The sequence below is a fragment of the Erpetoichthys calabaricus genome, chromosome 1, assembly GCF_900747795.2.
Source record: "Erpetoichthys calabaricus chromosome 1, fErpCal1.3, whole genome shotgun sequence".
Classification (NCBI taxonomy): Eukaryota; Metazoa; Chordata; class Cladistia; order Polypteriformes; family Polypteridae; genus Erpetoichthys; species Erpetoichthys calabaricus.
The window spans coordinates 199,885,576-199,905,885 of record NC_041394.2 but is presented as its reverse complement, the minus strand read 5'-3'; the positions used below and the strand labels follow the sequence as shown (position 1 = coordinate 199,905,885).

General features: G+C 36.0%; 1 protein-coding gene across 2 annotated transcripts in view; it reads left to right on the top strand.

Moving 5' to 3' along the window:
- The window catches only part of irak4 (interleukin-1 receptor-associated kinase 4), a 58,159-nt gene that overhangs the window by 13,478 nt on the left and 24,371 nt on the right, over positions 1-20,310 (top strand). For both annotated transcript variants that reach the window (XM_028810739.2, XM_028810743.2), the window contains exons 4-5: positions 4,392-4,529; positions 8,938-9,098. In XM_028810739.2, the coding sequence (XP_028666572.1) occupies positions 4,392-4,529; positions 8,938-9,098 (299 nt within the window). The remainder of the gene's footprint in view (positions 1-4,391; positions 4,530-8,937; positions 9,099-20,310) is intronic.

Here is a 20,310-nt window from a genome sequence, read left to right as displayed (position 1 = left end):
TATATATATATATGTATATATATATATATATATATATATATATATATGTATATATATATATATGTATATATATATATATATATATATATATATATATATGTAGATATATATAGATAGATAGATAGATATAGATATATATAGAAATAGATATTTTCAATACATAGTCCATATAAGTAAAGGTTTTTTGTGCTTTGTTTTTTGGAGAAGAAATCTATACAGTATAAAAAGTAAGCATTTAAAACTAGCTTCTGCAGTTGAAGAAATACTCTAGTTATAATTTAATCATAAGGTGCATTGTCAATAAATAGCTGTAATGCAATCTCCTTTGTTTCTTTTGGTGTCATACCTTACTTATATACAGGTGCTGGTCATAAAATTAGAATATCATGACAAAGTTGATTTATTTCAGTAATTCCAATCAAAAAGTGAAACATGTATATTAGATTCATTCATTACACACAGACTGATGTATTTCAAATGTTTATTTCTTTTAATGTTGATGATTATAACTGACAACTAATGAAAGTCCCAAATTCAGTATCTCGGAAAATTAGAATATCAATTAAGACCAATGCAAAAAAAAGGATTTTTAGAAATGTTGGCCAACTGAAAGGTATGAACATGAAAAGTATGAGCATGTACAGCACTCAGTATTTAGTTGGGGATCCTTTGGCCTAGATTACTGCAGCAATGCGGCGTGGCATTGAGTCGATCAGTCTGTGGCACTGCTCAGGTGTTATGAGAGCCCATGTTTCTCTGATAGTGGCCTTCAGCTCTTCTGAATTGTTGGGTCTGGCATATTGCATCTTCCTCTTCACAATACCCCATAGATTTTCTATGGGGTTAAGGTCAGGCGAGTTTGCTGGCCAATCAAGAACAGGGATACCATGGTCCTTAAACCAGGTACTGGTAGCTTTGACACTGTGTGCAGGTGCCAGGTCCTGTTGGAAAATGAAATCTGCATCTCCATAAAGTTCATCAGCAGCAGGAAGCATGAAGTGCTCTAAAACTTCCTGGTAGATGGCTGCGTTGACCTTGGACCTCAGAAAACACAATGGACCAACACCAGCAGATGACATGGCACCCCAAACCATCACTGACTGTGGAAACTTTACACTGGACCTCATGCAACGTGGATTCTGTGCCTCTCCTCTCTTCCTCCAGACTCTGGGACCTTGATTTCCAAAGGAAATGCAAAATTTACTTTCATCAGAAAGCAGCAGTCCAGTCCTTTTTGTCTTTAACCCAGGCGAGACGCTTCTGACGCTGTCTCTTGTTCAAGAGTGGCTTGACACAAGGAATGCGACAGCTGAAACCCATGTCTTGCATACGTCTGTGCGTGGTGGTTCTTGAAGCACTGACTCCAGCAGCAGTCCACTCTTTGTGAATCTCCCCCACATTTTTGAATGGGTTTTGTTCCACAATCCTCTCCAGGGTGCGGTTATCCCTATTGCTTGTACACTTTTTTCTACCACATCTTGTCCTTCCCTTCGCCTCTGTATTAATGTGCTTGGACACGGAGCTCTGTGAACAGCCAGCCTCTTTAGCAATGACCTATTGTGTCTTGCCCTCCTTGTGTAAGGTGTCAATGGTCGTCTTTTAGACAACTGTCAAGTCAGCAGTCTTCCCCATGATTGTGTAGCCTACAGAACTAGACTGAGAGACCATTTAAAGGCTTTTGCAGGTGTTTTGAGTTAATTAGCTGATTAGAGTGTGGCACCAGGTGTCTTCAATATTGAACCTTTTCACAATATTCTAATTTTCCGAGATGCTGAATTTGGGACTTTCATTAGTTGTCAGTTATAATCATCAACATTAAAAGAAATAAATATCTGAAATACATCAGTCTGTGTGTAATGAATGAATCTAATATACAAGTTTCACTTTTTGAATGGAATTACTGAAATAAATCAACTTTGTCATGATATTCTAATTTTATGACCAGCACCTGTATTTGTCTGATGGTACAATAATAAATTCAATGGTTTAAAGAAGTTCAAATTATCAAAAAGATTGAAAGACATTTTTATTTTGCCACTCTCCAGCATGCTTTGCTCCATGTTACTGTCTGCTGCCTTGAAATTTCTGGCTTCAAGCTGTCTTTCATTTCAGAGACAGCAAGTTGGCAGTGATCATTCCTTTGACTCATGCTCAGTTTTACATACTGTATCTTGGTGTTCTTTTGCAAACAGAAACTTTCATGTTCATGTCCCATGAAAATATATTATCCTTTACTGTTTAGATAGCCATAGAAAGAAAATGGCTTAAGTGCATTTGAAGTGGACTTGCCTGTTTGACAATGATTCCATCAAAAACTGATAGTACATTCTTCAGATATGGTTCAAGCTGAAAATAATGCTTTTCAGAAAATGAGTTCAGAAACAGGAGATAATAAAGCCTAGGGTTATCAGCTTTAGAACAATTTTTTTTTATTTTGCATAATTTTATATGTTATTTATGTTTATATGTTGGTATATGTGTGTTCATGTATGTATAATGATTCCTTTTTGTTTTTCTTTTTAATAATTCTTTATCTGGCTTTTATTTCATACTGTTACCTTTTTCTATGTAAAGCACTTTGGTCAACTTGTAGTTGTTTTAATGTGCTATATAAATAAATAAAAACTAAACTAAACTAAAGGCATATTCCATAAGCAGAAGATCTTTACAACTGGGAATGTCATTTGAAACTACTCACTTAAGCTTCAGTGTATTGTTTAATTTATAATTTTTACAGTACAATGGAATCTCGGTTCACGAACGTCTCGGTACATGTACAAATCGGTTTACAACCAAAAAGTTCGCCAAACTTTTGCCTCGGTTCAAGACCACACACTCAGTATACAAACAAGCCAGTTTCCCTTTCAGTTTGTGTGCGCTGATGATTTCCGCACGTGTTGCATTGTTCTCGGTCAGATGTGCGTACTTGCACGTGCGTGCGTGCTATCGCTGTGAACTCTTTGTGCTCTGTTTCATTTCCCTTCCGGTTCGTATGCGCCGATTACTGTATTTAAGCACGTGTTCAGCCTCTCCCTGTTCATTGTTCTCAGTCAGACGTGCGTGCTTTACCTGTGAACTCTTTGTGCTCTACAGTATTTCGTGTGCTTTTGCAGTTAACCATGGCTTCTAAGCAAGTGAAGAGTGGTAGAAGAAAATTTTGCAGAAAATTGAAATTGAAGTAAAGAAAGAAATCATTGAAAAGTATGAGCGTGGCATTCGTGTTACTGATCTTGCCGACGAGTACAAGAAGACAAAATCTACGATTTCGACTATTCTAAAGCAGAAAGAATCTATTAAAGCAGCTGATGTTGCAAAAGGAGTTACAGCGTTAACCAGGCAGAGGCCTCAAGTGCTGGAAGAGGTGGAAAAACTGTTGCTAGTGTGGCTGAACGAGAAGCAACTTGCAGGGGATAGCATAAGTGAGGTGATGTTATGCGAGAAAGCCAGGAAGATTCATGGCGATTTGCTGCAAAACTATCCTTCTATGAGTGGCGAAAGTGAGGAATTTAAAGCCAGTAGAGGATGGTTTGAAAAGTTTCGCAAGATAAGTGGCATTCATAGTGTGGTAAGGCACGGAAAGTCTGCTAGTTCCGACGCTGAAGCTGGGAAAGAATTTGTGAAAAATTTCACAAAATTAGTGGAGGACGAAGGCTACATCCCGCAACAAGTCTTCAACTGCGACAAAACCGGATTGTTCTCCACCCAGTTCCTCCTCACTTCATGCCAGAACTCGACTCATGCAAGGTTAGTTTTCTTGGTGGTTTATGGTTAGTTTTTGTATTACGGATTTTTCAAATGTTCATTTTTCGGTTCGTAGCATGAATTGTTGCAACGTTACTTTTCTCTTTTTTCAAATGTTCATTTTTTTATCTGTGCTTAAAACTCATTAAAAAAAAGTTTACACAGCGATTGGGTTGTAAGGCTATTAGCGTGAACTCCTACAATGTTACTTTCTTGGTTGCTTATGGTTAGCTTTTAAATAAAGTTCGGATTTGTTCAAAAGATCATTTTTTTTCCCCTGTGCTTAAAACTCATTTAAAAAGAGTGTTTACAGCGATCTAGTTGTAATGTTACAGTATAGCGTGAACTCTTGCAATGTTAGTTTTCTCTGTTGTTCAAGGTTTTCTCAGTGCTATTCAATGTTTTTACATTTAGTTTACTATTACGCTGTGCATTCTATGGTTTAATTAACTATATTTGTGCTTAAAAACTTAAAAAAAATATATATTTACATACGGTTCATATGGTCTGGAACAGATTAATTGTATTTACATACAATCCTGTGGGGGAAATTGCTTCGGTTCACGACCAAATCGGTTTACAGCCAGAGTTTTAGAACGAATTATGGTCGTGAACCGAGGTTCCACTCTATTCTGCTTTTGTTTTGGCAGATTCTGTTGAAGAGGACCAAGTTGTTCGGCCAAATCCTTCTTTTTGTCCTCAAGAGTCAACTGCTGTTTTTGAGCCAGAAAGACAACCTCCATCTCCAGATAGCACAAGTTCAGCAATCTCTAATGATAGTGCTACAGGTTAGTCTATACTTATATGTGTATTGTTTCTAATACTTTCTAGTGTAAATTTATTTTTATTATATTGGTATTTCATAAAACAAAGCAGAGTAATATGTAACAGTACACTATTCTGTACAAATGTGAAACATTTCACCTAGTCTCCTTGACAGTCTTTCCCTGTTAAACCACCATGAAGTAGAAATTTTACAGCATTTACATTATTGTTTTTTGTTATGTTACAAAAATAGCAAATAAGTTGAATTTTTATTCTGCACTCTTCTAAGGCAAGGGAACATAATACTTTGCATAATTTATACATCAATTATCGGTATTGCTCCAAGTTGTTTTTGGTTTAAATACAAAGTATAACACTGTAATGAACAGAATTGCTGTAATTAATTGATACTGTATTCTAATAAAATAATAAACAGGGGAATCCGCCCCTGCTTGCTTCACTCACCAACCCCCAGGTGCCTGATATCTCGTGGCTGAGCCGCTTGATGGGTGTCGGGGCACTCCTCCATTAGAGAAAGTGACTGTATTTAAAGAGATGGTATATAGAAGAGTATGCAAGGCATGGGAGGAAAAAGGTTTGGTCCTTAGGTATTATAGATTGAGTTTTAGAAAATCAGTTACTTGAGTATTTCGCTACAACTGGCTATTTTAAATACCAATTAATAATAAAATGTAGTAACAAATAAAAGTAAAAGTAGAAGTAAAAAAGTAAAATTCAATAAAATATAATAAAAAGTAAATAAAAAATTTTATTACATTAACACCTCATCAAAGACAATATTATTAATTTCTTTATCCTCCAACTTACATTCTGCTGTTTTGCATTTGTGTTTGCATATTGTTCGAGATATTTTTCTCTTTATCATTTATTGGACAACTCTCTTTGTTCTTGATTTTTATTATATGCAGCTCTTTTTTATTCTCTTTTTTTGACATTCTTTATCAGCTCTTGCCGCTGTTTTTCTATTGTGATCTAAAGTTCAACGTCTTTGAATAGATAATTTGCTTTTGTACTTTTTGTACCATTATAATCAACTGCGTTGAAGGGTGAGTTAGCACTGAAAGTGTCACGGGGTGGGACAGAGAGAGGACGTGCACAGTTGGAGTAATGATTGGGTGAGCGGTGTGGAGAGAGGTCAAGGCTGAATAACGTGGTAATGACAAAAAACTTTTTTAATATAATAGAGAGATAATAATAATATCAGGTTCTATAATTTAGTGTAACGAGTTGCATTTACTCCATTATTTTACTTGAGTAACATTTTTAAAAGATTGTAGTTCTAAGAGTAGTTTTACTACACCATACTTTTTACTTTTACTTGAGTACATTTGTGAAGAAGAAATGCTACTCTTACTCCGCTACATTGGGAAACACTCGAATCGTTACTTTTTTTCCATTAGATACACTATATTTTTGCCAGAGAGAAGCTATCAGTGGATCTACTGCATGACTGTTTCACCAATCAGACGTAGCAGTAATAATCACATCACTCCATTTCACCAATCAGACGTAGCAGCAATAATCACAAGACTCCGTTTCACAAATCAGACGTAGCCATGCAGTCACATGACCACACACAAACTGTGGTGGCATAGCGGCACAAACTCCTCACAGACAGCGGACAGGGAAAGAAAGAATACAAGTGGAACCTCGGTTTACGAGCATAATTCATTCCGGAAACGTGCTCGCAATCCAAAGCACTCGTATGTCAAAGTGAATTTCCCCATAAGAAATAATGGAAACTCGGATGATCCGTTCCACAACCCAAAACTATTCATATAAAAATGATTAATACAAAATATAAAGTAAAAATACATAAAACAAATTAACCTGCACTTTACCTTTGAAAAGAATCATGGCTGGTGTGAGTAAGCTTCTAAACTCTTGTGGGATTTTACCCAACGGGACAACACGCGGAAGAGCGTCCCGAAGCAACCGCAGGCACACAGCGCTTTAGCAGTTTGCATAAAAGCGAATCACAAAAAGATCACGGTCATGCTATAAGCACCTGCCATTGATGGGTGATACAAGGAATCAGGAACATTATAAATGCACAGGGCACAGTATTACTTGGCCACTAACCTGGGCTTGACCCTGCCTGACTACTGTGTCTGTGTATAGGAGAGTGGCAGATCCCACTACTATAAATAACCGCACTGTTCCTGTTTCAAGCTGAATAAAGATGGTGTCGCTAAAGTATTGAGACTCAGCTTCGTGTTTTGGGGTGCAAGACGGGGACTCACACGTCACAGCACACACACACGGTCACAATGCTGTAGTAAACAGTATATGCTCATACGGATGTTGACTATATGAGTGAGGCACGCTGACTGACGATTGCCCACAATCCCGCAGCGAGAGAGAGAAGAACCATCAGCTCAGTTGTGATCACGTGACGCTCGGCATACAAAGTGTATACAGACTACTCGCATTGCAAGACCTCACTCGTTTATCAAGTCAAAATTTATTACAAATTTTAGCTTGTCTTGCAAAACACTTGCCAACCAAGTTACTCGCAATCCAAGGTTCCACTGTACATGAAAAATGAGAGCCACCTCCTGCTGAAGCTTAACCATCACTCCCCTGAGTGAAGAACAAGCACGTTTTAACCAAACATGCACAGACACAGACAGTCAAGGTAAAGTGAGACTTCTTGTACGTGCACAAGCTGCCTTGTTCTAATGTTATTTTCTATCAGCTGTGCTATTTGGAAGGTAAGTGAATATGCAGTATTATGCTGTCAGTGTACAGTATATCTTGTCACTGTAAGTAGTTTGCGCTGTTCATACATACATGTTACCTGCTGTAGGTATTGGCTTCAAAAGCTTAGTTGTGAAAAACTGAGATTTGGAAGTTTGTGTTATTTGTGCATCTTTATTTTGTAAAGATGTTATTTATTTTTACTCATTTTCTATTTTATTATTTGGAAATAGCAGAATTTGCACATCATTTTATATTTTTATCTGTCTTATTACAAAATTTCTAAAAAATAAATAATTTATTATAATCAGTTACTCCGTACTTGAGTAGTCTGTTCACCAAATACTTTTTTACTCTAACTTGAGTAAATTTTTGGATGACTACTTTTTACTTCTACTTGAGTAATATTATTTTGAAGTAATGTTACTCTTACTTGAGTACAATTTTTGGCTACTCTACCCACCTCTGCTGGTAAGACTAATTTCTCTCATTGCATGTAAACAGTGGTGGAATAAGAACAAGAATAAGAAACAAAACAGTTTTGTTAAAATGTAGCATATTAATCCACATTAATCATCATTCAGGCCAGGTACGTACAGTAGCTTAAGTTACTAAGTTAGATAAAAAAGGGAAAACCCCTTTTTCCGAAGCAGAACAAGGGCAAACAGAAGAATAAGACACAATTCAAATTAACTCTAAAACTGGGGTAAATGAATAATATGATATTTTGAAATTTAATTTTGTATTTCATCATATACAGTATTTTGGAATAGAACCGAATTATACTCCTAAGTCATTTAATCAAATGAAAGGAATATCTAATGCTATTTGTATAAATAATATATTAAAACAAAAAAATCTGAAAACTTTTCGCTGTCACCAGGCATAGTCAAGAGGAGATTTAGATTTAGTTTATGAAATATTCCTGAAGCCCACTGGAGAATCATCACTTATACCTGTAAAAATTTTTCCTTGCTTGACTATATTTATCAGTTATACTGATTTTTTAAATTTTTGATTCATCAGAAAATAACAAGACAGATACTATTGCTCACATATATAAATATTAACACTCATCCATTTTCTGTAGATACTGTAGATGAATGAAAATTGAGCATTTTTGAAAGTCATGTATCCAGTTACAATGCCTATAAAAAGCTGTCACCCCTTTGGAAGTTTTTGTATTTTATTATTTTACACAAATCACAGTGAGTTAATTTGACTTTTTGACACTGATCAATATAAAAAGATTACATAATTTCAATTTGAAAAGGAGCGTCTGCAAAGTGATCTAAATAAATTGCAAATATATAACACAACATAGTTGATTGCAAGATTTAAACATAGCAAATGTTGGAATATGAGAATGAAACACAAGTTCACCTACCTCTTTGAATGCTAAGTTATTGATATGTCTCTATCATAATCACTTTTAGTCTACAATTTCTATAAAAGTTATAACTTCAACTAAAGATAGAGAAAATTAAAAACATTATTTTGAATGTTTATATAAATGCTATGATGATTCAGAATTATTTTCGTACTAGTAATAACCCCTCTGTTCTGAGCAAAAATATGACAGCAATACTTTATTTTTGCTTTTTACATATTTTGCATATTGATAAATAATCTTTTCTTGTGATATTTATATTTTTATATGTGATATGTGATATTTATATATTTATATTTTTATTGTTTTTATCTTTGTAGGATTTTACAACTTTTCCTTTAGTGAAATAATGAGATTCACCAATAACTTTAATGAGAAGCCCATTTCAGAAGGAGGAAATAAACTTGGAGAAGGTGGATTTGGAGTAGTATTCCAGGGATGTTTCAATAACAAAATGGTAGCAGTTAAAAAGCTTTCTGCAGTAAGTTTCTGTTAAGCATAACTCAAACAACACAATAAAAAGTAACAATGCCTTAAATCACTTTCCTGAACCACCTTAAAATTACATTTTGAAAATTATTCTCAGTCTGACTTGCCTATACGTATGGTAAATAAACTGCAGATATGATGGGACAATTGTTCCCCATCTTGGCAGAGTTGTTCTCCTTTTCCTTCTCACACCCCCATAGAGGTGTGTGTTAGTATGACCAGCAGTTCCAAACTGGTCCTGTGAGAGTATATGTTTGAGTGGGCTTTGTGATGGACTGGAACCATGTTCATGCTGTTTCCACCTTGTGCTTAGTTCTGCTGTGTTAGGCTTCAGCCCCAACAACCTTGAATTGTATTAAGCAGGTTTGGGAATGTTACTACAGATATGCACATATGGCATAAAAAATAAATGCTAGTAAAGTCTACAAGGCTGGAATCTAACCTTGGAGTGAATGCCAATCTACCAAAGGGTATATTCACTCACATCAGCTGTCACATAGTTAAAAAAGTAACCTTTTTTAATAAATACATTTTACAGTGTTTTTTATTTAAGAAGAACAATGTGTTACCATTTATTACAGACTAACTTATTGAAAACATTTATCAATATACTGTATTTAAGTACATTTTTCATAAAGCACATTAGTCAGATTTTCTTTCTATATAAAAACAAAAGGAAAAAAGTAGGAACAGAATAGATTAATATAATGTCTGTGAAGTTTAACCTCCTTAGTGTTATGTTTACCCTTGGAAAAATGAGCCACAAACACATTTTTTCCAACATGAAAAAATGTTATTGAATATAACAAAAGCATGTTAATATGAAAATGTCAACATAAATACAATCGTAAAAGGTATGACTAGTGTCCATTACAATACTGTCCTTCATGTGATAGGTTTTGAAACATTCACAGCCCAATGTGTAAATAGGACAGTAGAAGGGTGCTTATATGTGCACTTTTATTATAATTTCTCTTTTGCTTGCACATGAGAGGATAGAATGTCAAAGTTTATCTCACAATGGACATGTCCGTTATGTTATCGTAGGTTACCACAGTGCAAGGCTTAGTGACTTCCACATTTCCCCTGACACGAAGTTTGACAGTTGCTGCTTTGTGAACAGTGCTTAGGGTGCTAATGTCTTTCTTGTCCTTCCACTTGATCGAAATCCTTTTGCCTTTTTGGCACATAGATACTGCACCCTGATGCAACTTTACCCGAGTGAAGTTACCTGACAGCCGAATGGTTCAGTTTCACTATCTCTGCCAACGTCTAATGACCATTTCATACTGCCATCACTATCACTTGATTTAACTAATGGTTCAGTGTTAATTTGTTCTAAAACTGGCTTTACGCTTATCATTTGCATGCAGTTATGTATTTTGGTTGAAGGCTTTACCCTACTCATGAATATTGATGAGTTACCATAGAGTGGCAAAGCACATCGAAATGTTAATGATATTTTGTAGCGTGGTGTTATTTTAGCCACTAGATGGCATCAGAGTACTGCCTCAAACATTATTCCAGTGTACATTTACATGGATCATTACAGCTTAATCATTTTTATATAGAATTGCAAGCCAAGAGATGCCTGGGGTTAATGACAATGAGGTTTAAATTACTGAATATTGTTAACGATTAATGTAAGAGTGTTGATCAAAGGATATGTTGATAAAGGTCTGCCATACAATGAATGCAGTTTTTTTTTTGTTTGTTTGTTTTTATGTAGTATAGCACATCACATTCCTACTATAATTATAGAAAGCAAGTTAGGAATTTTTCAATTTAGCAGAACAGGTTAGTGAGTTAATAGTGCAGTGAAGTTTATCACAACAGAGTGGTATTAGGGCAGGAATGTCCCATCTGATATTACTCCAAAAAGGCTTTTAGAGGATGCAGTCTTTTAAGAACCCAATGATGTTTGACAAATAAGCAAAAATAGTAGTGCACTAGGACACACATGGACAACCTAGCTAGAACATGTGGTCAGGTGAGTTGGTGCTTGAAGATATCTCTAACAAGTAGGATCAAGTCTGTGGTAATTGTTTGCTGTCTACGTTAAGGGAGATGCATGTGATTTGTGACAGGCATAAATTGGAAATGCTGTATTCCTGATAATATTGACATTCATTTGTTATCTGATAATCAAATCCTAAATTTCTATTAACAGTTTTGTTTCAGATTGTCTAAGGGGGTGCTGTTGTGAAGACAGCCTTATATTTGACAAACATGAAGCCTCTGTAGTAGGTTAAGGAAGAAGAGTAGAACATTGAATTTTGCTCCTTATATCATAGGTAGTGATTTGGATATTATAAAAAAATATCTTTGGGAGAAGCTGTATTTAGAAGGTACTGAAAATATGGAAATACATTATCAATATGTAAATCTCTGAAGGTCTCAATAATAAAGGGTAGACAAAATAACAGAATGGCATATTTTAAAAGAATTCAACATTGAAATGACTAAATCACAGTTATACAGTATATGTAGCTGCAAAATCTATTCAAATTGGGTTAATTGCCTTTTTGCAGTATTGTATGTGTATGCTGTAAACTTGTATGACAATTAGCACTGTTATACACTGCCTGGCCAAAAAAAAAGTCGCCACCTGAATTTAACTAAGCAAATAGGTACGAGCCTCCTATTGGATAATTACTGCATGGGCGATTATCTTTCAGCTGGCAACAAGTTATTTAACTCCAACTGGTGCAATGAGTTGCTTCTCATTTCTTAAACAACCATGTCGAAAGACACATCTCATGGTTGTGGAAAAGATGTTAGTCTGTTTGAGAAGGGTCAAATCATTGGCATGCATCAAGCAGAGAAAACATCTAAGGAGATTGCAGAAACTACTAAAATTGGGTTAAGAACTGTCCAACATCTTATTAAAAACTGGAAGGATAGTGGGGACCCATCGTCTTCGAGGAAGAAATGTGGCCGGAAAAAAATCCTGAATGATCGTGATCGGTGATCACTTAAACATTTGGTGAAATCAAATCGAAGAAAAACAACAGTAGAACTCAGGTCTATGTTTAACAGTGAAAGTAAAAGCATTTCCACACGCACAATGCGAAGGGAACTCAAAGGATCCATCAATGATGGCACGGGCATATTCCAAGATGACAATGCCAGGATTCATCGGGCTCAAATTGTAAAAGAGTGGTTCAGGGAGCATGAGACATCATTTTCACACATGGATTGGCCACCACAGAGTCCAGATCTTAACCCCATTGAGCATCTTTGGGATGTGCTGGAGAAGACTTTGCGCAGCGGTCAGACTCTACCATCATCAATGCAAGATCTTGGTGAAAAATTAATGCAACACTGGATGGAACTAAATCTTGTGACATTGCAGAAGCTTATCGAAATAATACCACAGCGAATGTGTGCCGTAATCAAAGCTAAAGGCGGTCCAATGAAATATTAGAGTGTGTGACCTTTTTTTTTTGGTGGCGACTATTTTTTTGGCCAGGCAGTGTATTTCAATTTTCAAAACAACATTAAGCAACTAACAGAGTTGTAAAAGAAGCCAAATAGTAAATCAACTGAATGGTGGTGCCATTGGTCACCACAACAAGTACAAAGTTGTTTGATATGTCAAGGGAAACCGCCTCAAAGATAATGACAGAATATGCCAAACATGTACAAACTGCAACAACAAAGAGAAACTGATTACAATTCAATAAAAATATAGCCTTAGAAATTACCACAGAATTAGATCACTACATCTGTGATTCCAGTCTCAAGAAAAGCTGTACATCGTTACCTTCCCAAAGCTGAAATTAATGGCAGATTTGTCATTTGGAAACAGCTTTTACCTAAGGATAATGCACAAAGAAGCCTAAACTGGTATGAAAAGTACAAAACCTGGATTCCTGAGCAATAGGAAAATGTAATGTGATCTGCCGAGTCATCTTTCACCCTATTTGCTGCAGCAGAACAGGTTTACATTTGATAAAAGCAAAAATATGTTTTTTGCACAACTGGTAAATATGGTGGGGGATCCATAATGGTATGGGCAGCCATCGTACAAAAATCTTTTTAGATCTGATGACTTTGCTACATGGGTTTAGAACAGCCAAGGATTATAAGACCTTTTTACAGGCTCATGTGCATCTTATGGGCTAGATACTTTTCTTCTTGAAGAATAGCGGAACATTTCACCCCAGACAGTTCAGGACTTGTAGGACAGCACTCCAAAAAGGATAGAAACTGTCCTGAAGACAAAGACTGGCCCTGCTCCTTTTAGGTCCTTGATATTAATACTCTGTATTGCCAGGTGTTTTGCTAATTTTGTCCACCCCTTGTATGTGTCTTATACATTTAATATTAGTATTAGTAAGGGAAAGAATAATTTGAGCAATGGATAAAGAACGTGGATTATGTACCACAGGCTACCTGAGATTTTTTTTTTCATGGATGTTTTCCACTTATACAATTTGAATCTTTCGTATTGCAGAACATATTACTGATCACGGGTGTACCCCTTTCGTTAAATATTTCTCTTAACTTAAGTAGGAAACAAATAACTAAAATTAAGTGCTGTTGCCACTATTATGAATACTGGTGTCAGGGAGCTCTGTCTTTTCCTTTATGGGTCAAAAGATACCTCCTCTGACTGTCTGTCTGTTTACAGTATATACACAGCAAGCCCAGAAGTGGTGGGGCTCAGATTGCTAGTCGGGGATGGGGATAGGCCTTTTTTACTAGGGACTGCAAAGAGGATGGGAAATATTGTTAGCGACAGCGCCATGGAGTTGTATCAGTGAGCTTAACTGAGCCTTCCAGATGATTCCTATTCACACATGCATGACAGTAATTTTTTCATGAAAACATAAGATTATTTATTTTCTCTGCCACCATTACAAGCTACATGGGGTAAGTAGCATTAAAAATAAATTTAATTTTTCAGTGGAGTATTCCTTTAAAGCCAAAAGGAGCCTTTGGTAATGTCTTGTTACATGACAGTATATGAATAAAAGATACATTTTTGCGGCACCTAAACAAAAGTGTGACTGAAATGACAGATTTCTTTTGACAGTAAGTCATGATGCTTATGTTCGGAGCTATACTGTTTTATAATACCAAAGTCAAAGTCTTCACCTTAATAGTGTAAATGAAATTACACTTTTTAAACTTTAGTCATTATTTTTTATTAAAAATGTTATAACTCCATCTGCTTCCTGAAGAAAGGCATTTTTAATAGAAATACATAAATAAACAAATGGGGAATAATTTATTCTTGTCCAATTATTTTACATCCATCCATCTATCCATTATCCATCCATCCATTATCCAACCCGCTATATCCTAATTACACGGTCACGGGGGTCTGCTGGAGCCAATCCCAGCCAAACACAGGGCACAAGGCAGGAAACAAACCCCGGGCAGGGTGCCAGCCCACCGCAGATTATTTTACATTCACATAGTTATTGATGCGTATATAGTATTACTATATTATGAAAAAAGATTGTTTATTAATATTCTGCTTTGTACCATATATCAATATTGATTGAAAAAAGTTTATTAGGCTTATTTACTTTACATTTACCTTCTCATATTAATAAACTATTAATTACATTATGTAATAGTATGTCAAAATTCAGCCCTTAAGTTTTTTCTAATGCCCAGATTTTGTGGGTATGTTAAAAAGTGAATTTCATCAACCACAGTTTTGCTGGGTAAGGACTACCATACCAGATTATTGCATTTTGTAATTGCGTAGGATGTGTGTTGACGAATAGATTGATTGATGGTAACCAGTCAGTTTATTAATTATCAGTGTTGCCTTTGGGAATACCATTAATTAATAAAAAAAAAAATATATGTGTGTGTGCGTGTGTGTGTGTGTGTGTGTGCGTGTGGGTTTGTGTGTGTGTGTGTATACAGGGTGGTCCACATCTAATTATGCAGATCCAGATCGTCTGGGTGACTTTGATTTATGTAGGGACGATTCCAGTTCGGCATAAAGACAATTCTTCATGTCGTCAGTTCACACACTTGTCGATGGTCTGGGATTTTTCGGGTGATTTTCTATGTAATAAACTTAAGTTATAGCGTGATGAAAATTGCATAATTAGATCTGGACCACCCTATATATATATATATATATCTATATATATAATATGTATATGTATATACAGTAATCCCTCGCTATATCGCGCTTCGCCTATCGCGGATTTTATATGTAAGCATATTTAAATATATATCGCAGATTTTTTGCTGGTTCCCGGATTTCTGCGGACAATGGGTCTTTTAATTTCTGGTACATGCTTCCTCAGTTGGTTTGCCCAGTTGATTTCATACAAGGGACGCTATTGGCAGATGGCTGAGAAGCTACCCAACTTACTTTTCTCTCTCTCTTGCGCTGACTTTCTCTGATCCTGACGTAGGGGGATTGAGCAGGGGGGCTGTTCGCACACGTAGACGATACGGACGGTCGTCTAAAAATGCTGAAAGATTATCTTCACGTTGCTACCTTCTGTGCAGCTGCTTCGTGAAGCGACATGCTGCACGGTGCTTTGCATACTTAAAAGCTCGAAGGGCACGTATTGATTTTTGATTGTTTGTTTTTCTCTGTCTCTCTCTCTGCTCCTGACGGAGGGGGTGTGAGCTGCTGCCTTCATTGTAACTGCTTTGTGCCGCTGTGCTTCGCATACTTAAAAGCCAAACAGCCCTATTGATTTGTTTGCTTTCCTCTGTCTTTATGACGTCTCTGCTCCTGACGCGCACTCCTTTGAAGAGGAAGATATGTTTGCATTCTTTTAATTGTGAGACGGAACTGTCATCTCTGTCTTGTTATGGAGCACAGTTTAAACTTTTGAAAAAGAGACAAATGTTTGTTTGCAGTGTTTGAATAACGTTCCTGTCTCTCTACATCCTCCTGTGTTTCTGTGCAAATCTGTGACCCAAGCATGACAATATAAAAATAACCATCTAAACATATGGTTTCTACTTCGCGGATTTTCACCTTTCGCAGGGGGGTCTGGAACGCAACCCCCGCGATAGAGGAGGGATTACTGTATATATATGTGTGTATATGTGTATATACTGTATATATATATATATATATATATATATATATATATATATATATATCTGTATATGTATATATATATGTATATGTATATATCTGTATATGTATATATATGTATATGTGTGTGTATATATATATATATATATATATATATATATATATATATATATGTATATATATATATATGTATATATATGTATATGTATATATATATATATATATATATATATATATATGTATATGTATATATGTGTATATGTATGTGTATATATATGTATATGTATATATATATATATATATATATATATATATATATATATATATTTTATATATGTGTGTGTGTGTGTGTGCTAAGTTACTGTAGTGTGTGTGAGGATTTTAACACCACAAATATGAGATTTATACATTTTATGAAAGTCTACATTAAATACTTTCTCTTTCTTTACTGACTTTCTGACGTGGTGATAGACTATTTTTCAACAAATAACCCAGACACCCCTGCTGTAATAAATGAAAAATACAATTTATTCATAACTAGGATAATAAAAGATTGATATAAGCAAGTATGTACAGTGGCCTCAATAATGTTTGAGACAAAGACACATTTTTCTTTTATTTACCCCTCTTCTCCACAGTATAAAATTACAAATCAAATAATTCAGAGGTGAATGAAGAGCATATTACAGACTTTCATTTAAGGGTATTTACATACATTTGGGTCACAACATGGTACTACTATTTCACGACACCAAAATATTTGGGATATAGCAGTGGCCGTTATATTAAAGCATTCAGATTTAATAATTTGTTGCATATCCCTCATATGCAATGACTGTTTAAAGTCTGCGATTTATAGACATCACCAGGTGCTGGGTATCTTCTCTGGTGACGCTCTCCCAAGCATCAAAAGCAGCCATCTTCTGCTCGTCTTGTTTCAGGGGCTTGTCCCCTTAAGTTTTCTCATCAGCATATGGTAGGAATGCTCAGTTGGATTTAAATCAGGTGACTGGTTTGGCCATTCAGGAATTTTCCATTTTATAGCTTTGAAAAACTCCTGTGTTGCATTACTAGTATGTTTGAGATCATTGTCTTGTTGCAGGGTGAAGCTCCATCCAATGAGTTTGGAGGCATTTACTGGAACATGAGCAGACAAAATGTTTCTATACATCTCTGAATTCATTGTGACACTGCCATCAACAGTTCCAACATCATTGAAGATAAATGTGCCAGTACCTGTGGCAGCCATACATGCAAAAGTCATAACACCCCCACCACCATGTTTAACAGATGAGGTGTTATGCTTTGGATCTTGGGAAGTTCCTTTTTTGTCTCCATACTTTGCTCATACCTTCACTCTGATACAGATACATCTTTGTCTCATTTGTCCACAAGACCTTTTTCCAAAATTCTGCAGGCTCTTTTAAGTACTTTTTAGCGAACTGTAATCTCGCCATCCTGTTTTTGTGGTTAACTAGTAGTTTGAATCTTGTAGTGTGGCTTGTGTGTTTCTGTTCATGACGTTTTCTGTGGAATGTTGTCTCAGACACTCCTGAAGACTGTTTCTGATCTGTCAGACAGATGTTTGGGGCTTTTTCTTTACCATAGTGAGGATTCTTCTGTCTCAGCAGTGAAGGTCTTTGTTGACCTACCAGTCCCTTTAAGATTACTGAGCTCACCAGTGTGTTCTTTCTTTTTAATGATATTCCAGACAGTTGATTTAGGTAATCCTAACGATGTCAGCCTCATAATGTGTTCTTTGACTTTAATTGGAACAGCTTTTGTCCTCATGTTGAACAATGGCAACTACAGACTCCAAAGATAGTCTGTAGGTAGAAGCAATCCTAGGTATCTTACACCTGCACTAATGAAGCAATGAAACACACTCATGTAATTGCAGACACCTGTTATGCCAATTGTTACAAACATTATGGTGTCCTGAAATTGGGGAACCATGTAGAAGTGTCGTCATTTCTACATAGTGTGATCGAAATGTATGCAAATAGATTTAAATTAAAGTCTGCAATGTGCACATTATCCCCATTTGAATTATTTGATTTACAATCGTAAACTGTGTCAGAGAGGGACAAGTCTTTGTCCCAAACATTATGGAGTGCACTGTATATATAAAATATTATTATATAACGTATAAAGAATATTTAATATATAAAAGAAAGAGAGAGAGAGAGTGACGAAAGACAATAACAAACAACACAAAACATAAAATAGCTAGAAAATGGCACCTAACTTATGAATTCTATATCTTGGCTTAGATAGATCTTTTTCTCTTCTATTGAAAAAGACACATAACTTATGAGTTCTGATCTTACAATTCATGTGGTCAAGATGGATAAGTTCTTTAGACAGTTATTAAGCTTCTATTGCCTGCACTGTGGTATTCATTTGCTCACAGCTAATCTACACCAAGTTTTTGTGTGTGCATGTCTGCATGTGAGATACTGTTCTGAACTTTCCTATTGGATTTAGGAAAAAACTTCTAACAGTTAAAGAATTCACAACGGTTATTACTCTTCAGTTACAGTGATACAATACAATAATACATTAGCTGTGTTTCTCCTAACTATTAAGTTAAAATTAATAGTTCTTGGAATCATAGTAGGTGTACTTATGCTTTGGTGTGTGAAATGCTTTGTGTCTTTCTGGAAGGATCTTCAGTATTCTATTCTTGCTCAGGGGTTCTTCTCATTCTTCGCCTTGGTCATAGGTTTTGGTTGCGGGTGATATTGCTGCTTTCTCTTTGAGGTTTTTACATACAACATTCTTAGTTGCTAGCAATGTTACACCTCCTGGGCAGCTGGTGATTAGTCAGCCGCCAATGTTAGCAAGACAAACACTTGGCTTTTAAGTACAATCTCTATCTAGCTCATCCACCTGCTTTTCCTTACCAAGGTTTGGACTAAAGGCCCTCTTGTCCAACTCCTTTATGGATGTTCCTCCATTCATCTAGTTCAGCACTAATTTGCACTTTGGAGTAAAAGAGCTTACTCCTGGTTTTGTTACAGCCACCCCCTATAGGCAATTGGGTCTCTGCTATAGAGAGATGACGCTACATCCAGGCTGAGCAGTGGACTTAATAGAGAGAGCCCAGACCTGGGGAATGCAAGTGTTTTTAAAAGAAGGATTGAACGTCTTGCCATTGGTTTCTTGAGTGCATATAAGCCCATACTTGTGAATACAGTGGGGTGCAAAGTTTTGTCCATTAATAACAAATGGTTAACTGGTACCAGAAGAAGACATCTCTGGGGTGTCACTTGCTGATTGATCATTTTATCAGATAAGTCACAGAGGCTGCATTACAAAGAAGCCCTGTTAGGAAGACCCAGACTCTTTAGCTGATAATACGTTTGACTGGCTGTGGCTTTGTAAGCCAAAATTGGTAATTCCAGTCCATAGAGTAAAGTGGATGATATTAAAGGATGTCTTTTTTCTGTAAACAATGCACTTGACTTTCTTTGAATTGTCTCCTCTTGGTCCTGATAATGAAGCCTATAGTACTCTGTACACTTGACAATTAACATGAAATCAGCTGTGTAATAGCCACTAAAAAGTTCTCTTCCTTAACCCCAGAGTTTTTGGTAAAAGTTTTTTATGTTAGTGTTCTATGTAGGTGAAGTTTAGCTTTAGTTTAGCTAGGGCTTAATTAGAGACTGTTTACAAGGTCTTCCAGTGCACCTGGGTTTTCTCCTGGTACACTCTTTTTTCCACAAGAGCCATGCAGTTCACCTGACAGGACTCGGTGTGTGTCTGTGTGTGTGTGTGCCTGCGATAGGCTGACAATCCATTCGGGATTTGTTCACACATGATGCCCCTGAGATGGACTCTAAGCTTTGTAACAGGAGAAGAAGATGAAGAAAATAATTGATGATCTGGGTGTTCTGTAAAAATATTTTTAAGAGATTGAGAAAAATTGTACCTTGTATAAGTGTTGACAGCTTTAAGAACTCCAGATATGCACCATGCCTGAAAATGAAAAATTATAGCAACATTACTTAGTTCACAGAATCAAAATGCCAAGGGACAGTGAAGTTAACACTTCATAAAGTGGATGTTTATAAAGATTAGACCTCTGTAAGAAAATAAATACAACTAGCCAACCCGCGGCGTAGCATACGCCGCATAATTATGTATTGATGGGTGAACACTTCCTGAA